The 21,228-nt window shown below is 35.5% G+C and overlaps 1 protein-coding gene across 42 annotated transcripts in view; it reads left to right on the top strand.

Moving 5' to 3' along the window:
• Positions 1-20,996, top strand: part of ATOSA (atos homolog A) — an 84,587-nt gene extending 63,591 nt beyond the window's left edge. For 20 of the 42 annotated variants that reach the window (XM_086321003.1, XM_086320981.1, XM_086320995.1 and 17 more), the window contains 7 exons: positions 1,355-1,474; positions 4,543-4,622; positions 5,694-5,802; positions 8,934-9,092; positions 14,514-14,582; positions 16,830-17,029; positions 20,411-20,996. In XM_086321003.1, coding sequence (XP_086177129.1) covers positions 1,355-1,474; positions 4,543-4,622; positions 5,694-5,802; positions 8,934-9,092; positions 14,514-14,582; positions 16,830-17,029; positions 20,411-20,564 — 891 coding nt within the window. In that variant the 3' untranslated portion in view covers positions 20,565-20,996. Of the gene's footprint in view, positions 1-1,354; positions 1,475-4,542; positions 4,623-5,693; positions 5,803-8,933; positions 9,093-14,513; positions 14,678-16,829; positions 17,030-20,410 lie in introns of all 42 variants that reach the window. The other 22 variants (XM_086321006.1, XM_086321005.1, XM_086320983.1 and 19 more) reach the window with 3 other exon arrangements.
• Positions 20,997-21,228: the final 232 nt, after the last annotated feature.

Here is a 21,228-nt window from a genome sequence, read left to right as displayed (position 1 = left end):
AAGGAAATGGCAACCCAAAAGCATACCAGCCTTTGCTATGTGCCTAGGCACTCTTATGAATGTTTTATACGTGTTGGCTTACTAAATCCTTTCACTACCATGTGAGATTAGGTGCTGTTACTAATTCAGGTTTGCAAATGCAGACTCTAGGCCTGGAGAGGTTATATAACATGCCCAAAGTAATAAAGCTAGGAAATGATAAAGCCAGGACCCATTAGTTCTTTCTGGTTTATATTCATGTGTTTTCATGAATTTTTGATTTCTGAGTATGCTGCTGCTGCTGCTAAGTCGCTTCAGTCGTGTCCAACTCTGTGTGACCCCATAGACGGCAGCCCACCAGGCTCCCCCATCCCTGGGATTCTCCAGGCAAGAACACTGGAGTGGGTGCCATTTCCTTCTCCAATGCATGAAAGTGAAAAGTGAAAAGGAAGTTGCTCAGTCGTGTCCGACTCTGAGCGACCCCATGGACCACAGCCTACAAGGCTCCTCCATCCATGGGATTTTCCAGGCAAGAGCACTGAAGTGGCGTGCCATTGCCTTCTCCCATTTCTGAGTATAAACTTGCATAAATTCTTAAGAACTAGTCTATTTCTTATATCACTTCAAAAACATGGTACTGTGACTGTGTTAAGTATATTTTAAAATTCACATTTATATTCTTGTATCATGCACTAACTACCAAATTATATTTTCTGAGGAGGGCTCTTGCTATTGACATAGTTTTGTATTCTAGAATATTGTACTAATTTTTTTTTATCTGTGAGAAGTTGTTTTTTTCACAAATAAAAGAATTTAATATTAGCTTACTAATGTTAGACTAAGTATAAAATACATTGACCTGGCATGCTGCAGTCCATGGGGTCACAAAGAGTCAGACACAACTGGGCAACTGAACAACAAGGCATACATTAGACATACTTTCTTTATTTGAGTTCATTCAGCATCTTAGAAAAAACTCTTAAACTCTGTTTTCTAATGAAAGTGTATATAATTGTGTGTGTATGTGGTCTTCCCTTGTGCCTCAGATGGTAAAGAATCTGCCTGCCACTGCAGGAGATGCAGGTTCTGTCCCTGGGTTGGGAGGATACCCCAAAGAAGGAAATAGCAACCCACTCCAGTATTCTTGCCTTGAAAATCCCATGGTCAGAGGAGCCTGGCAGGCTATAGTCCGTGGGGCCGCAAAAGAGTCAGACACGGCTTAGCGACTTAACAACAAATAATGAATATGTGTGTGTAGATAGGTTTATAGGTCATTAACTTTACCACCGAGGATGTAATAACTCAGTACATAATAAGAATAAGTCTAAAAACAAAAAACTTAAATGTTACTATTAAAATCTAATTCTTTTCCTAGCAGAGAACTATACCACTTAGACACTCAAGTGTCTGGCAGAAACATAATTTTCATTCCTTGGATGGAACCTCAACCAGAGCCTTTCATCCTCGAACTGGATTGCCTCTTCTTTCCAGTCCTGTAAGTGTTTTTCTCCTATTTTTTTTCTTATTATGTAAAATGTTTGCAAATAATTTTATCAAAATTTTAATTGAAAAATTTTTAATTTAAATACTTCAAAATAAATATTTAGTGGGAAATCATTTTACCTTTTGATATCCTTAATAGCTAAATGTTAATATGGAAAAAGGAAAAGTGGATAAAATGAATTTATTATGTTATGATTATAAAATTTCTCTGAAATTCTTAATGTCCAGCATATTAATTCTTACTAAATGTAAGGAAAATAAGTGTCAATGTATTCTTTATAGATAGATTTGTGTTATAGTACTGAGCCTGGTTGACACCACCAGCTGAATCATCTGGGATTCAGATTTGTGGCTGTCTTTGACTTAGGACCTGTACAATTAATCATCTTATTTTGAGATATAGAGGTTTCCCCTTTCTACATTTACAAATAAATTTATAGATCTGAGTGTGATGGTTAAGAGCCTTGTTTTGAAGTCACACCAACTATTCTCTAGCTGTGTGACATTAGTTGAGAAATATTATTTCTCTGAGCCTCAGTTTCCTCATCTGTAAAAAGGGAGTGATAATGTCTGCTTTAGTGTTGGGAGGATGATTAGTGTCATTCCTGACATATGGTAAGCATTTGACAGTCACTAGTGCTGCCATTTCAGTTAAACTAGAGTTAAGCTGTTATTTTGCTACTAATGTAAAATAATTTTTGTTTTTATGCAAGTTTTTAAAGTAAAGGCAAAGCATATGTTTAAAAAATAATTCTTGAATAAGAGATCTAGATTTAAATTGTAACTAGGACCTTAGGTATTTGTTTTACAGAAGTTGAATTCCAAACAATATAAAATAATCCCAAATATTTGGCCTACCTATGAGGTGCTTTCAAAATACCCAAGTTATCAGGAAAAATACTTGCATCATCCTGGTGTAAAGACCACTACGAATTCTGTTCAATATGGTGGACTGAGTTGATACAAGATCCTTCCTCTTTCCTAAAAACAGAAATACTGGATAAAATATAACACAACTTCTAAATACATAATATAGTGTATGAGCAGGAAAGATACATTTCCAAATACTAACTAGGGGTGAATTAATTATGGCTTTCCAGAATATCTAAATCTAATATAGTGCTAAGGTTTAATGTTCCTGCTGGGTCAGGAGTCAGGTCTATACTGATCATAGCTGAGACCTAAAACCAAACTCCATAAAGCCAGAAACAGAAGAGGACTGCCATTCTAGAAATGGGAGAGAGGAGGGGAAAAAAATCACCTATTTAATTAAAAGGTACAACAGGAAGGTATAGATTAGATGGGAGAAGAAGCCCCCAAAAGAATTTGGACCTAAGCCTAAATCACCCCGAGGTAGGGGGCTCAAAATGTGTGCTATATATGAGAAAACATGAGATTATCCCACATCTATAACCCATGGCACCAAGGATTTATTTTCAACAATAGCTCCTGCTAAAGATTATCTCAGGGGAATTAAAATTACAAAGCACCTTAAAAGAATCAATAGGAGAAAGAAGTAAGGGAATTTATATTTAGGAATCTTGTTATTAGAGCAGCATGAAAGAGAATTAAAAATAATTCTTTGTAAAATTTTCCAGGATATAAAAGAAGATAAAGACAGGGAACTGAGATAAGAGCACATGTGGAATTGGGAAAATAGAAATGAAAAATATAATTGAAGTGTACACATATGTGCACATACCCATATACATGAATTAAATGGTGGACTGAAATCATCTGAATAGAGATTTAATAAATAGATAGACACATGTTAAGAAAGCACCTGGAATAAAGTGCAGAAGGAAAGACAGATGGTACAGTATAAAAGTGGCCTGGAGGATAAAATGAAATGTTCAATATAAGCCTAGTAGAAATTCCAAAAGGAAGACTAGATGGAATAAAGAAAATGCAGTATTAGAAGAAATGAAAGTAGAAAATGTTCCTGAATTGAAGACATGAGAATTTGGATTGAATATTTCACATTAAGTTCTGACTCCAAAATATAGCATGGTATACTTGTACAACTCTCAAAAATATTGAGATTGTTTAGACTTTCAGTATGATCTGTTTCTTAATCACAAATTAGACCAATCACTCAGATACTTTAATACATATTTAACTTTAATTTTAGAGACAAATTCATCTAACCTGCATGTTGTATGTGATTTTACCTTTTAATTTACACTAGGGTCTTTGACTTTTAGAGTATTTTGAGCTAGTTGGTGGTTTGTCTTAAATGTAATTTGGTATACAATAGTGATTGAAAATCCGAAATAGTATTTTTCAAAACTATTCTCTGTGAAGCCCCAGCCAGGGTTCTTAGAAATGTGCACTGGAGTAGGGATAGGTAAAGGAGCAGTGGAGTTGCTAGGACCCCAGGCTCCCATCACCATTTAATTCTTTTCCCCCCTTTTATTGTAAAGCTATAAATCATTTATTGCTACCACATTCAATACAGAAGTATGTAAAGTAAAAAGTAAAAATCTTTTTCTATATTAAGATTACATGTAAAATTTGGTTTTTGAGAAAACTGGTTCTGATTCTTTCTTTCTTTATTTGACTACACTGGGGTCTTAGCTGTGGCATGTAGAATCTAGTTCCCTGACCAGGGATCAAACCCAGAGCCCTGTATTGGGAGCCCAGAATCTTAAGACACTGGACTGACTACCAGGGAAGTCCCTGGTCTGGTCCTTAAAAAGTCAAAAGCTAGGGAATTCCCTGGTGGTCCAGTGATTTGGACTTGGCACTTGCGCTGCAGTGGCCCTAGTTAATCTCTGGTCAGGGAACTAAGATCCTGCAAGCTTCGAGGTGTGGCCAAAAAAAAAAAAACCAGTAAAAGTGCTTTTATTAATCATTTGTTTATTTTTTAACTAGTTAATAAAATGAAGACATAGGGACAATATGTAATAAAAAGGGTGATTTTAAGTACACTATTAAGAGAGAAGTATTATTTTTAAGACATGCTTAACTTTCATTTGAAATTTGTTTGATCAATTCAAGAAAAAAATACAGTCTTTTGAAATTCTTTTGAAACCTAACAAGTGATTATTTTAACCTTAGGTTCCTCAAAGAAAGGCACAATCAGGTTGCTTTGATCTGGATTCTTCATTCCTGCATCTGAAAAGCTTATCATCTAGAAGGTATTTATCTTAAAATTCATTTGTGTATATGAAATAGTATTACACAAAATTCTAGCCTTTCATAGTAAATGATGTTGATTCTGAAAATCAAAATTTTAACAGGAATCTTATTTTTCAGTTTATCATTTTCAAGATTTCACACATTCAGTTATTAAAGATGAGAGAGATCAAGACAATGCATAGCTAACTATATAATGGCATCATAATAAACAAACACTTGACATTGGTTTTAACATTTAAGTGGGTTTGTCTGCTTCTGGTCATTCACCTCCTCCTTTGTCTTATACACCTTTGCAAAACAGCCTTGGCAGTTTGTTCCATTTTGACAAATAATACTCGCATTATATTCCTTAGTCACATAATTTTGCTTTGTATTCTAGTTCTTAACTTAAAATGAAGATTGATATAGAAGACTGCATTCAGTTCAGTTCAGTTCAGTTCAGTCACTCAGTCGTGTCCGACTCCTTGCAACCCCTTGAACCGCAGCACGCCAGGCCTCCCTGTCCATCACCAGTTCCCGGAGTGTACCCAAACTCAGGTCCATTGAGTCGGTGATGCCATCCAACCATCTCATCCTCTGTCATCCCCTTCTCCTGCTACCTTCAATCTTTTCCAATATCAGGGTCTTTTCAAATGAGTCAGCTCTTCGCATCAAGTGGCCAAAGTATTGGAGTTTCAGCTTCAACATCAGTCCTCCGAATGAACACCCAGGACTGATTTCCTTTAGGATGGACTGGTTGGATCTCCTTGCAGTCCAAGAAGACTGCATTACACTACTATATGTTTCCAGTAGATGCTTCTATGTGATATGTTATAAATTCCACCTTGAAATCTAGGATGCTTTATATATATTCTTTATCGAATATAATAACAAAGATTATAAAATCAGGAATTTAAGATATTTCATATCTTAACATTTGATTACATTAAATTTTTATTATGAGAGTTTAAGTAAAATTGATCAGATCTTCCTAAGTTAGTTTTGTACAAAAGTAAGTTAGAAAACATTGTTGTTAATGTGCCTATTTGCTGATTTGTTCTTTTTTAATTTTTTGTTCTGTTTTTAAATAGTCCTCAACCATGTTTAAACATTGAAGATGATCCAGATATTCATGAAAAACCACTTCTGAGTTCTAGTGCTCCACCTGTAACAAGTCTTAGTCTCTTAGGAAATTTTGAGGTAATGTTTTTTAAAACTATTTTAAGAGTTGATGTTTCTTAACCTAGATCCATGGTGCTATATCATTTGTTTTTGAAAAGGAAATAAATAGATTATATTTTTCTAAAGCCTTGAAATCACCTTCTTTCCTTCCTTTCCTATTTTTCCTTTTTCTTTTTTCCTTTTCCCTTTCCTTTTCATGACAAGTGAAGTAGGGAGATTGTTGGCAGTGATAGCTTACAGTTGGGTAGCTGGTGGGAAGAGATGGAGCACATAGGTGAAATCAGGTTGGATGGAGGTATCCATTACTCTACCTGGAAAATAGACTTGACCACATCTTACCTGGTAAAACTGTCTCTGGGATCCAGAAGGGATTGATGATGGGCTGATAGAAGCTGATTCATTATCAAAGGAGGTTGATTTTCAAAATCAAATGATTCTTTTTACTATATTTGCAACTTCTCTGTAAATCTAAATTTATTCTAAAATAAGATTATTTTTAAAAAGTCAAATGGTCTCTCATACATGTGCTGCTTTATTTAATGACTGTTGTACTTGAGATCAAGTATATCAAGGGTTTAGTTGTCTTCAATTAGAAAAGTCTTAAACATTGTACTTGTAAATGACATTAAAAGTTTTTTATTGAAATATAATTGATTTACAATGTTGTATTAGATTATGCTATATAGCAAAGTGAATCAGTTGTAAATATACATATATCTACTCTTTTTTAGATCCATTTCCCATATGGGTCATTACAGAGTATTGAGTAGAGTTCCCTGTGCAGTACAGTAGGTCCTTATTAGTTATGTTTTATATATAGTAGTATGTATATATTAATTCCAATCTACCAATTTATCCTGCCCCACTTAACCCCCTGTAACCATAAGTTTATTTTCTACATCTTTAACTCTTTCTGTTTTGTAGATAAGTTCATTCGTACCCTCTTTTTAGATTCCACATCTAAGTGATATTATATTTTATTTATCTTTACCTGACTTACTTCACTTAGTATGATAATCTCTAGGTCCCTCCATTTCGCTGCAAATGGCATTATTTCATTCTTGTGACTCAGTATTACTCCATTGTATGTATGTACCACATATTCTTTATCCAGTCCTCTGTCGATGGACATTTAGGTTGCTTCCATGTCCTGCTATTGTAAATAGTGCAACAGTGAATATTAGGGTGCATGTATCATTTTGAATTATGGTTTTCTCCAGGTAAACCAGTGGGATTGCTGGGTCATATGGTAGCTCTATTTTTATTTTTTTAAGGAACCTCCATACTGTTCTTCATAGCAACTATACCAATTTACACTCCCACCAACAGTGATTTTAAAGAATTCCTTGGCAGTCCAGTAGTTAGGACTCCCTGCTTCCACTTCAGGGAGTAGGGTTTCAATCCCTAGTCAGGGAACTAAGATACCGCATGCTGTGAGGTACAGCCAAAGAATAAATGAATGATTTTGTATGTATTTATAGGTATGTGTGTATGTGTGTGTGTATATATGTATATAGGCTTCCCTGGTGGCTCAGTAGTAAAGAATCCACCTGCCACTGCAGGAGCCGTGGGTTCAATCCTTGGGTCAGGAAGGAAATGGCAGCCCACTCAAGGATTCTTGCCTGGGAAATTCCCTGGACAGAGGAGCCTAGAGGGCTACAGTCCATAGGGTCTCAAAAGAGTTGGACATGACTTAGCAACTAAACAACAACAGTGGGTGTATATATATATATGTGTGTGTGTGTGTATATATACATATGTATGTTTGTATGTATATATATGCATGTAGGACAGAGGAGCCTGGCAGGCTACAGTCCATGGGGTCGCAAAAGAGTTGGACACGACTTAGCAACTAAACAACAACGATGGGTGTGTGTATGTGTGTACATATGTATGTTGTATGTATGTATATTTATGCATGTATAAAAACATATCCTGAAGAAGGACATGGCAACTCACTCCAGTATTCTTGCTTGGAGAATCCTATGGACAGAGCAGCCTGGCAGGCTACAATCCATAGGGATGCACAGAGTCAGATACTACTGAAGCAATTTGGCATGCATGCATGCATAAACACATATATAACCACCCATCACCTTGTTCAATTTGCTTATTAATTTTGTTCATGGGGGCAGATTTTTGTATGTAGATTTCCAAATCATCTAGAAATAGGAAAGGTTTTATTTTTTACTTTGTAATTTGTATGCCTTTTATTTCCTTTTCTTGTAGTTTTGCACTGAATAGAGCCTAGCATGCATGCTAGTATATTCATTTAAAAATCTAAAATCAGAGACTACTTTAGATCATTGACATGGTCTTTTTGACCATGGAACTTGAGAATTGCTGATGTCACTTTCAAATTTAGACTCTTGAGGGCTGGAGTGTTTCTTTTCAAAGAATTATTGAATCAAAGAAATGCTACTCACGTTTCATGATGTATGCATATATGTGTTGATACACACATATATATATATATATGTAAAAGAGAGCTTGTGAAAAGATTTACTTTTTTCTCATACCTGGGCAGATAAATATTAAATAACAGTGGTTTCCTCATTGAATGAACTTGGGAGAGATGAATAAGGCGCTTCCCTACTGCTTTTATTTATATACTCTTAAATATTTTTCCCAACGTGTATTTGCTGTTTTTTAAATTAAACTGAAAAATAAAACATATGTCACGTACAACAGTTTTTAAGAAGCACTTGTTTCTCAAAGCTGAGTACTTGACTTTCTGTTTTGATGCAACTTCTGTAACATAACCTGTTAACAAGCTTTCAAGTGCTTCTCTGTGGCTAACACTAGGAGTATACTCTGTGAGGAATAAGAAAATTTGTAATATTATACTTGCTCTGGTAGAGCATATTTTTCTTCACAGAGATAAGAATAACTTATTACACAATTATGTCTAAACAGTGGTTAAGTTTAAAGATAGTTCTATGTAGATTGGAATAGTAAGGAGGCCAAACTTTATATGATTGATGTGAGAGGAAATTGATTTCTGGTCAGATGAACTTTTGAAATGAGGGCATGGCAATGGCAGTGACCACTCTCCTAGTGCCAGAAAGGGTAGTAACATATTGCTTTAAATAGAAAGAATGTGTTAACTTTTAATTATTTCTTAAAATTTATTTTATCTTATCTTCCAGGAATCTGTCTTGAACTATCGTTTAGATCCTCTTGGCATTGTCGATGGCTTTACTGCAGAGGTAGGGGCAAGTGGTGTCTTCTGCCCCACCCATTTGACTCTTCCAGTTGAAGTGTCATTCTACAGTGTTTCCGAGGATAATGCTCCCTCTCCTTACATGGCAAGTATTTTTCAATTGTCTTCTGCTGAAATCAACCATCTTAATGACAAATGCCTTTAAGTTTAATGAGATTTAGTACTGCTTTGGTGCAATGCTTAAAAATATAAACCATTTCCTAAGAGGGGATTGAGGGCCAAATAGAGACAAATATGCCAAAACAACACCTTACAGCTTCTTTCTGAGCAAGCTCCAATGACAGATATCTTCTCTTGTATTTGAGATGATGCTGAAAATTTACTTGTTTTTATATAATTTGAAAAAATGATAAAATTCTGATTAATGACACTGTAATTCCATATCTTGCTGAGTTCACACAAATTCTTAAGTTCTTACTGTGCACTCTAGTCCTATCAGTGTTGCCTTCACTATGATCCTCATCTCAGTAGAGTTTAAATAAAGATTTAGTGACCTATGTTTTCTGTGAAACCGTTTCACTCCCTTTCTCCTGTTTGGTTTATCTTTGGACCATTTTTTTTTTTCCAATCCCAATCCTAGGATTCCTAAAACAGACGAGAATACTATATTACATAGTTTATTTCTTTAGCTCTGTATGTGGTCTTGTGTAGTTTCTTGAAATTGATGGATAAATTGGCCCAGACCCAGGGAATGCCAAGGGTGAGACTTTACACCAGAAGCTGCCTGGTTTCCTGAGGCTCCGACTTGAGAGCTTCTAGTAGCACAGCCCTGCTGTTCAGAGTTAGGGAAGAATGAGTAATCTGTGCAGAGTACGTAAACTGATTTACGACAATTAGCCACAAATGCAAGCTATTCTGAATCTACCATCAGGACTGCAAATGAGTTTGCCTGCTTGCTAAATACGGCCAATAACATCAAGTAGAAATGAATTTGGACTTCTCTGGTGGGTCAGCAGTAAAGAATCTGCCTGCAGTATAGGAGACCTGGGTTCGATCCCTGGGTCGGGAAGATCCCCTGGAGGAGGGTGTGGCAACCCACTCCAATATTCTTGCCTGGAGAATCCCATGGATAGAAGAGCCTGGTGGCTACGGTCCATGGGGTTGCAAAGAGTTGGACACGACTGAGTGACTGAACAACAGAACAGGATTTTTTAGCTCAATGGGCATGAATTTGAGCAAACTCCTAAAGATAGTGAAGGACAGGGAAGCCTGACGTGCTGCAGTCCATGAGGTCTCAAAGACTGAGTGACTGAACAACAACAAGTTTCTTTAGAATACTAGCTATTTCTGACTCTGTACCAATGTTTTAGTGGAGAGTAAAACACCTCTGGGGAATAAGAGCAGCGTCTTGAACCTTAAAATCCTATAATTTTATCTTTATCATTTTTTTATTCCAGCAGATTTGAGGATAAAATAATCCCTCAACTGCAAAAATGATACCAGGTCCTGCTGTGTGATTACTGTCAACCCCTTTCCAAAAGACAAGTCAGTGGCTACTAATACAAGTGTTTAAGAAGTTTATACTGATGGTATAAAATATGGAGTCAGATCAGGGTTTTTATGTTAGGCCTTACTTTGGGAAATACAAATTTCAATAGACATAGAAATATATATTTCTGGTCTTCCTATTTGAGTTTCCTAGCTTATCACCTGATCCAATTTCTTTCTTTCCTTCTTTCTTTCTAATATCCTTCTCCCCCCATCTTCTAGATTCTCAAGGACGTTAGCAACAGTGCCTTTTGTTATGAATAAAACCTATGAAAAGGGAATTCTATTATGTATCAGGAGTCTGATATGTGTTTCATGCTTTAATCAAAAAGCACAACGATATGTAATCATTTATTCAAGGTTTTCTTTTTTTGATAATAATTACATTTGTGAGTAATAATTGTGAAGATGCATAACAATGATTGTTACAAAAAACAGGCTCAGTTCTTCACAAACCTGCCCAGTTATCATATACACCAAATGATATTCACTTAACATAGAAAGATATATCCACTTTTCAGTATAATTTTGAAAAAATAACAATTTTAGATAATGGAAAATATCATTGAAATATCATTAAGATAAGCTCAATATCAAAAAAATGTGCATACTGAATGCTTACAGTATTAGAATACATCTATAAAGATGCCCATTTTGCTTTACTAGAACATCAAGGAGTCTCATTAGTTTCACATATTCTGTTGGCACATACTAATATAGAAATGGAAAGATAAGGTCTAAGGTCATTAGTGTACAGAGTTCCAGATGACCATTAGGGGAATTAGAAACAAGATAAAAGAGTGAATTGACTGAAAATTAGCTCAAAAAATATCTTGGCGTGAAATTCATGAGCAAGAGGTAATTTGAACTGTTCTTTAAAGAAGGCAAAACAAAATTTATCCTTGACCTTGGTTGACATCTAAAAAATGAAGGATTAAGAGGTAAAGGATTTTATCATTCTTTCTCCAGAAAGTACATCCAGGTGATCACAGATTTTGAATAAATACTGAAAAGAGTTTAAATCAGGTTAAGTTAGTATATCCTTTAAGAGTCTTTTACTTTTCTCTGATAATTGTCTTTAATAAATTTTCCATTATGTAATTTTTTACTCATTAAAAATGAGTTGCCTTTGCAAATGACCCAGTCCAAATTTTATACAACAGATCTTTCCTACTGTATATTAATAAAATTAATCTTGTTTTTTAGGGAATCTTATTTATATTTTGGTAGTTGTCTGTTTTCAAAGGACTGATCATGTTTTGATAAGGTAGTATATATCATAGACCAGTGGAACTGAGACATCAAATCCCTCTTTGTTACTCTAATAATGACCTTGGGATTTCTCATAACAAATTATACAGTTGACTCACAAAAGTGAAATTTTAGCACAGAAAATTCTGTCTTTGTGGTGTGGAGATAGTATCGGGCTTTTCATTTAATAATTCCTTTAAGATTAGCTCAAAGCCAGATAAATATCTCTCTCCAGTCCAGTGTTAATGGTAAGAATATTCTCCAAGTGTTAGGTAATGTGACATTTCACTGTTTAGAAACTATTGCATGGTGATACCAGTTAGAAAGGTCTAAAGCAGGTTTGCTCATGGCAGCGTCCTGGTATGACTTGCATTATGATCATATTAACAACACTGTAGGGGCTTCTCTGGTGGCTCAGTGGTTAAAAAAAAAAATTCAGCTGACAATGCAGGAGACACAGGTTCAATCCCTGGTCCAGGAAGATCCCACATGCCGTGGAACAACTGAGCCTCTGTGCCACAACTATTGAGCCTGTGCTCTAGAGCCCAGGAACCTCAACTACTGAGCCCATACACCACAACTGCTGAAGCCTATGCACCCTAGAGCCTGTGCTCTGCAACTAGAGAAGCCACCACAGTGAGAAGGCCGCACGCAACAAAGAATAGTCCCCACTCACTGTAACTGGAGAAAAGCCTGTGCAGCAACGAAGACCCAGCACAGCCAAAAATAAATTAATTAATTGATTTTTAAAAAGCAACACTATGTATTTTATATATTTTTTCTATTTGTAATTAGCCATATTAAGATATCTTCTTTCAGTTTTACTTAGTTTTGCATATTTTCTATTACACAATCACTTGAGAAAGAGTTTTTGTGTAAGATTTTGACCAAATTGAGTTCATCTTAATCCTTCTATTCCATTCTAAAATGCCAGAAGGAAATGTGTTTTTCTTCCTTATGTTATATACAGTAATTTTCTAGGTATAAATATTAATATGCCAACCGATTAAAATAATGAAATTGTTAAAATAATAAATTTAATAATACTACTAATGAAATTCCAAATACTTTCCTAATCTCTTTTTAAAATTCCTAACTTGCCATTGTCAATACTAGTCTTACATTGCTTAGAAATTTTGTGAAGTGTTGCCTTAAAATTTGAGGTTTTAGAAAAATCTATATTCTTCCCTTATAAATTGATTTATTATTATTATGTTCTAAAAACTATTAGAATTATATTAAAGGAAATGAGTGCAGGCTTGGTAGTAGATTTTCCCTCACCAGTGTTCTTATATATATTTAACAGAGGATGGCAAGGAAAAACAGTAGTGTATTGGCTGGAGTAATATAATTAGAAAGGTAGCTATTACTTAGATATATTTTGCTTTTCTTTCTGGAACTAGGAAAAAGAGGAGCACTATATATACTATAGCATTTTTTCATGTAGAGAAAATTGTAAGAGAAAAATTATTAAAGCTTCATTACTGTTTTGGTTAGGGACACAGTTTGTTAAATGCTGTTTTCATGCTTTAAATGACCATTGATATATCAGATTGATTAAGAACCACATGTCTTTTCAGTGCCCTTGAACTGAACATGAACATTTCCCATTATTAACATATTAATTTAATATTCTGATTGTCAAGTGCTGTTCACTTGAAGGTTAGGTACTCATATATTAGAGTCTGGCCTTCCTTTTTACCTTTGTCCCTTCCCTTTTATCCCCCACCCCTACCCCTGGTCAGTCTTTCAAACCCAACAGAGATATTACCTGATGGGACAGTCCTGTTTTATATTTACTTTTACATAAGGTTGGCATGTTTTGGCAAGTACAATGTAAAATGATGGGATATGAATCGTAGAACATGCAATTATTCTACTTGAATACTCAAAAGAAAACTATTCACCCAGTTAAATGAATCAGCATTTTTTTCTTGAAGCTACCTAAGAATTAAGTACCACAATCACCATCTGTAGTCATTTGGTCATCCTGGTTATCTAGAAACTTTCACACATTCAATTGTAGTTTCTGTGTTGTAATTTATACTGTTTGCCATTGTTTGGACTTCTACAGTAGTTACAGCATCTTTCTCAGAAAATTATTTTGTGTAATATGACAGTACCTCTCAAACTTTAACGTACATATGATATCATCTGGGGAATGTTGTTAAAATGTAGATCTGATTTAATAGGCGTGTGGGGAGAAATAAGAAACTCTGTGTTTCTAACAAGTTCACAGGTGATGCTGATGATGGTGGTCCACCTCAAGTCAGAAAGTCATTTATGTATATAACAATTTAATTTCCTGACTGAATAATTGACTTCATTTTTTGGGCCAGACATAAACAGGATCATCCCTCATTTTTGACTTTTCATATGTCCAAAGATCAGTAAATTGTTTTGCTTCTTCATTTCCTCCTCCCACATGATACAAGAGAATAATCTCCCTTTATCCTCTTTTTAGTTAAGGAACTTCTTACTTCTATTTCTTATATCTTAATAGAAATTTCAAGCAGCATGGTCATTGATGTTATGTATTGTTTATTGCAACATCTCCAGGAAAAATAGTAAATTGTTTCCTTATGGGTGAAATCCTTACTATTTTGTATTCCTTGAATGTATCTCTATTAATTCAATGTGAATTTTTTTCCCATACAAATACAGTTGTGAAAAGTTATTAATTACATAATTTATTATTTTAATTTTAGTCTTTTCTGTGTATATATATGCATCAGTTTGTACTCAATTTGTCTTCTTTTATTTTAAGGGTGTGATTACTTTAGAGTCCCTTGGTAAAAGGGGTTATCGAGTACCTCCTTCAGGAACAATACAAGTGGTATGTGTTTTATAGCCTACAATTGCAATAATCATTCTCTCACATACATATAGAACTTAGCCCTTTCTCCTGCTACTGCTGCTGCAACAACTTTGGTAAGTAACAGTGGGGCTGCAGCTTTGTTTGGAGTTTCCCTGCTCTGCCTCAGGAATGACCATTTGGGGACCTCCATAAAAGGAAAGAATTAATAAGCTAATCAAGGTGAATGCTTTAGAAAAATAGCATATGACAGTTAACACAACTTAAATAGAGCTATTTTCAGTATAAATAAAATTTAGATTACCAGTATCTTCTATTTAATATAATAAGACAGATTGAGATTGACCCATGTATTAGTATTGCTTTAGCAGGGAACTTGGGAAGAAAAATTATCCCTACTATAATAATTTCTAAAATTGATTTAATGAGATGGTTACACAAAGCAGAAATGAAGTCCTGCAGACGTCAGGGTAAAGAATGCATCTTTCCTTTTGGCCTAGATGTTGATCTAGTTTTGCCTTAGGAGAACTCTTCTAGCCCAGTGCAGTAATCCTTCATCATCTTTGATCCACAGCTCTTAGAAGAGTAATTTTATATCAAGGCCTATTTGTGATTCAGTCCATCTCCAAGTCAGACCCAGGATAATCCTGTGAGTCTAAAGTCTATTACAGTATTGACTCTTGTAACTCTTCAAAAGAGTCTAGCTGTATTTGTCAACTGTAACTCAAAAAAGCTGAAATTAAAAAATAAAAAAAAGGAGTCTAGCTGAGTTCCTCACACTAAGGATCTCGTCTAATTCAGCAAGCCTTTCTATGACTTTTGGCTGCAGTGTAATCAGTTCATCAGACCACTTTTATGTATCCCCATTGTTCTAGTATGGCAGAGTCTGTACATTTGTTTATTTTGTGTCACACAGAAATGAAACATAGTACTAAGCAATTTATATGCATGTTTATATTGGAGTATGTATACATATATATAACTTTACTTAGGAAAAATCATCGCATTTTAAAGTAAGATTTTTATGTGAATGGATTTCTTGAACTAAAAGAGTGATCATCTTCTGATCTCTTGCCTCTGGCTATGTAGCTGTTGTGAAAGTGTGGGTCACTGGAAAACTAGCTATCAGTTGTCATAATAATGAGGCATAAACCCAGAGGCAGCACATTTACCCCTTGTTTGAAGACTGCCAACTCTGCTGGCTATTTTAAATCTGAAACTTGGGTATGTCTTTCATTCCTTATGTAAGTTTAATTATGTATAAACATGGCTTGAACTTCTGGCTTACTAGTTGTTGTAGTTGTTAAATATATTAGCCTTAATTTTAAGACTCACTAGATTTCAAAAATTGGATCATAATATTGATATATTTCTCATTTTGATTCAGTGAGTGATGTCCAGTGCCACGGATGAGCTTCTGAAAGCATGGGCACCAAGTTACCTATTGATGTGTTGGTAATTTGGTTAAAGTCAAATCAGCAGCTTGGAATTTTGTTTAAAAATTAGTACTTAAAAAAAATAATATTCCTTCATGGCCAAATAGCAATTGAATTTAATTTTGGTCTATTATGATATTGATGGTGGTAAAAAAATAGTCTAGTGTCACTGAAGTTTCTGAAATGAATCTAACTGTAAGAATATAAAGTATTACTTAGTGTACTTTGTAACTAATAATAATGAACTTTATTTCCTAAACTTGGAAAAATTTCCAAACAAAAACTTCTTTTTTGAGAACATATTTTAAATTTTATAATAACCATATGTAACTAAAACATCAAAGTCTAGTTTTACCAAACTTTTTATTTTAAAAAAATTCTATTTATTCACTTAAAATGTGAGGAAAGCTGAAATGTTATTTTGAACATTTTGCAGTTAATGCATTTTAATAAAGTAATATTTGAAATATTTGAACTGGAATGTTTTAATTCAGTGAAGCTGTATTTTATTTAATGGAACTATTTCTTAATATATGAACAAGAGTAAGAGTTGTGTATTGTCTATTATTAATAAGAGATTTGTGACTAAAAGATTTTGATTTGTTACAGAATCTCTTATTTCTGTAAATAAAAAAATAAATTGAACTATTAAAAATACTGAATATCATTTCATAAACTTCTGAAATTTTATTAGCTTTATTCCTTCAAACTGAATTATATCCACTGGGATTAATTTATTATTACAAAGCCTATTTTACTGTTGGCATAATCATTGTAAGTCAAACCAACAAATCATTGTTTTTAAAAAATAATTTTTATATTGTTTCTTCAGACCTTATTTAATCCTAATAAGACTGTGGTGAAGATGTTTGTTGTGATATATGACTTGCGAGATATGCCAGCCAATCATCAGACATTCCTACGACAAAGAACTTTTTCTGTACCTGTTAAACAAGAAATGAAAAGAAGTGTTAATAAAGAGAACATCCGACATACAGAAGAACGGTTATTACGCTACCTCATACATCTGAGGTAATGTTCTAAATGAATATGAAAATACATTACTTCAGAAGAAAACTCTAAAATTTTTACTTTATTTTAAAGAACTGTCTCTCTAACTAGACAAGTGCCCCTTGGAATTTGCTTAACTTGGACACTTTTTATGATATGCCAGGATGCAGAAAGCACATGGCATATTTTTCTGCAGTCATTATTACTTGTTGACTTAGGGGAGTTTTTATTGGTAGCTGTGTAATGTAAAATATTTTATAGCGAAAAAATGCTAATATATCTGGAAGGGCAGTGAAACAGTTTTCTGAAGCAATGCTGCCCAATAAAAGTGTAATATGACCCATATAAATAGTTCTATATTTTCTAGTAGCCACATTAATAAAAGTAATAGGTAGTGGAGGATTAATATGTTTTATTTAACTGAACACATTTAAGTGTTATAATTTGAATATGTAATATAATTTGAATATGTAATATACATAAAAATTATCAGTGAGATATTTATGTTCATTTGCTGTCCTCAATTTGAACTAGCCACATTTCAAGTGCTCAGTAGGTGCTTGTGGCTTCTGAGTTGGACAGGGAAATTCTTAACCTTCATTTATTCATTCATTCATTCAGAAAATATTGATGTGTCAGGCATGCTTCTAGACTGTAGGGAAGCAGCAGTGACAAAAATCTCTGTTCTCATACAGCTTATATTCTGGTTATTCTTTCAGAAAGATGTTTTCCTCAAACTTTTACTACCCAGCTCATAGCTCTAGGTTGTGAGAAACCATTTGTTTGCTCTTGAAGTTCATACTTCCAGGGGTAAGCCTTGTAGCCCTGATATCCTAGTGCAGTTCTTAGGTTCCATGAGCAAGTCTGTTGCTTAGTAGAAAGCTCAATAGTCTTTTGTCCATAACTCTACTCCTAATAGTAAGCCCTCAATCAGTGAGGAGACTGATTACATCAGTGACAATAATTCATCTTAACTTCTTACTCCAAGAAGCCCCATTCATCAGGAGAAGGTACCAGCCATTTCTTTATAATCTGTTGCAACAACCTTACCCATATGTAACCAATGATTAGATACCGTAAATGCTGTAAAGAAACTACTTTAGAAAGTATGGTGTAATTCCCAAAGTTCACCATGTTCTTTTTCAGATTGAAAAGGTGAAAAACTTCAGAAAGAATGAGAGTGAGACAGCCTGAGGTCTGCTTTAATGTATACAACTGACCACCAGATTTTTCAGCTAATTTGGGAATGTCACCCACAGTCCCAGATATTTCTACTATACAAAAGGAAAACCACAAAAATTAGCACTAAAGGGTATGTCTGACATACCCATAATCTGCCAGATAGATTTATGTGATTAAAGCCTCCAGTCCCTGTAGGCTTTATGTGATTAAAGCTCCAATCCCTGCTGCTGCTGCTGCTGCTGCTAAGTCGCTTCAGTCGTGTCCGACTCTGTGCGACCCCATAGACGGCAGCCCACCAGGCTCCCCTGTCCCTGGGATTCTCCAGCAAGAACACTAGAGTGGGTTGCCATTCCCTTCTCCAATGCATGAAAGTGAAAAGTGAAAGTCAAGTCGCTCAGTCATGTCCGACTCTTCGCAACCCCATGGACTGCAGCCCACCAGGTTCCTCTGCCCATGGGACCCTCCAGGCAAGAGTACTGGAGTGGGGTACCATTGCCTTCTGCTACTTCTACCCATTTCCCTTGTTCCTTACAGAGCCGGTCTAATTGTAGAACAGTATTATACTTAAGAGACCCTCCAACTGGCCACCGTTCGCCATCCTCCAGTGGATACTGTGGCCATGCAGTATCACATAGGAAGACCAGGTGTGTCTTCTTTAAGCCCTGGGGATCAAATCTATCCCAGTTTTTTAGGATACAGTTCAAAGGAGTGAGGCTGGAATTGTTAGCTCCCATCTGTAAGAGAGGAAAAAAGCGACCAGCGCCATCTTTCTACCGGGGGTGAAAGATGGGGGTGTAGACAGACTTTACACCACCAAAAGCTTTTCCTTTTGTCCCAATCTGAGTAACCTTTAACCTCAGAGATGTTCTTGGAGCTAGAGCTCCATCTAGCTTCCTAACTTTGGATTCCTAGTGAGGCCAGGTGCTTTCTTGGCTACCAGTCCAAGTTTGGGACCTAAGCCACAGTACACAGTAACAGTATGGATCAATAGTCCCTTGAAAGTCTATGATCCGATAGATTAGGTTAGTACTTCTAATTCCCAAGGAGTTATAAAATGGTCAAAGAGACCAAAAAGTTTGACCGAGAAAGGAGAATTCGGTCTACATGCTTTGCCCATTTCTGGTCGGTTCCCGAAGGAGACACTGGGTGCCTCTTGGCATTGGCAGGTCGGTATAAACCCCCAACAGGTTTCTGCCATAAGCCGTATGAGATCACTGTGGAACCACAGAGCAGGGCTCCTTACTTGCTTCACGCAGGGCATGTCATTCATTCACACAAGCACACGGTAGAGTTAGAAAAGCACAGCAGAAAACGTGTTCGCTAAAAGAACAAAGAACTAGAGCTCCAAGCATCTTTACCTTGTCCTGAAGATCCCGGACGAGCCCCCAAGATGAAAGGTTGTTGTTGAATCACGCAAAGACACCGGGATTCTTGGCCCCCGGAGGAGAAGAATTTAATCTGGGGCCAGAGACGAGGCTTGATCACTCAGAGCTTTTGTGTAATAAAGTTTTATTAAAGTATAAAGGAGATAGAGAAAGCTTCTGACATAGGCATCAGAAGGGGGCAGTAGTATGCTATAGATGTTAGCAGAAGACAGAAACAGTTCCATATACAGCTTTGATTACCACTTTCATTTCAGTGCTAACTTTCTCCTCTTGATTTATATTGATAATTAAGCTTTGCTAGCCACTACGGATGGTAGCAGTCCTTTCTCATCCTGTGATTGTCCTCAAAGCTTGATATAGTTTTCTGTGGTAACTTTCCAAGTGTGGAATCAAAATTGTAGGAGGGCAGGTTATGTGCAATGAGTCATTCTTTGTATGAACTAGAGGATGCCCAAATGTAGTATGACTGGCTGACATGAACTGAAACTTAATGCTATAGGTGAGGAAAGGTGCATGTGCTTTGGTGTCAGGAATATAAAGTAGGATTGTATGTGAAACCCAGATTTACAGAAAGCACCTCTGTCATTGTAAGAGGGAAAAGGGAGTATGAAATGTGTACGGAATAGTGAAGGGGAAGCATTTAACATAGCAGCACTTGCTTTGGCAATATAATATGTCAAATATTTTGTTAAAGAGGGACTGTTAATACTGTAACAAGACTGATTTTTCCTGCTTTCAAAACTTAAAACTTTCAAACTCAAAACTTACTCAGATCTGTTTGTTTTAAACACTTTTTTCCTGAAATGAAGCATCTTTTTGTTGTTTCTTTGTTTAGGTTCCAGAGTTCTAAATCTGGAAAGATCTACCTCCATAGAGATGTACGGCTCCTGTTCTCTAGAAAGTCAATGGAAGTTGATAGCGGTGCTGCATACGAACTCAAATCTTACACTGAATCGCCAACAAACCCTCAGTTTTCACCAAGATGTTGATAAAGAGTGACAGCTTAAAGTATTTGCCCAGTACCCAAGTTTGAAAGTAAAAATTAGCATAGAAAGGAGTGTACCAAATTGACAAGCAGGAGAGTGGATCTTCTCCTGTTTTCCTGGACCAGTTTTTAATCAAAGGATTCCTGGAATGAGCTCTACATATTCCAAGTAGACTGGAAACACTCATGTCCTAATCCTTTTTGTACTGTTGAAACCACTTCATTGGACGTGTTGCAATAGCAAATCCCCTCCCCCCCACAATTAGATTAGTGTTTACACTTTTTATTTCTCAGTTATTTAATATTTAATGTTTTCCTTAATACTCAAGTGATGTTTGTCTCTAGTGTTCTAATGTAGCACAAATCCTATGTAAAATCATACTGTGTATTTTTGACATTACTGTTGAAATCTGAAATATATGCACAAGTCTTTTAATTTTGCGTGATGTGTTTTAAGTACTATTCATTTAAGTTATTGAAAATGAGAATGAAATGTTGAGCTTCTTTAAGATTAACGCACTATGCAAGCATGTGTACTTTTTATATCTCCCAGGTTTAGTTTTTACAACACCTCGTCCCGATTGCTGTCTCACACAGTAGTCCTGTAACATGCTGTCTTGGCAGTGCAATGCGGACTAAGCTGCTTCACATTCCCTTTGCAACTTCAG

The sequence above is a fragment of the Bos grunniens genome, chromosome 10, assembly GCF_055505025.1.
Source record: "Bos grunniens cultivar Pamir isolate PY7600 chromosome 10, Bosgru_T2T1.0, whole genome shotgun sequence".
Classification (NCBI taxonomy): domain Eukaryota; kingdom Metazoa; phylum Chordata; class Mammalia; order Artiodactyla; family Bovidae; genus Bos; species Bos grunniens.
Note: the sequence above shows the minus strand (reverse complement) of the source record. Positions and strands in the feature narration are given on the sequence as shown.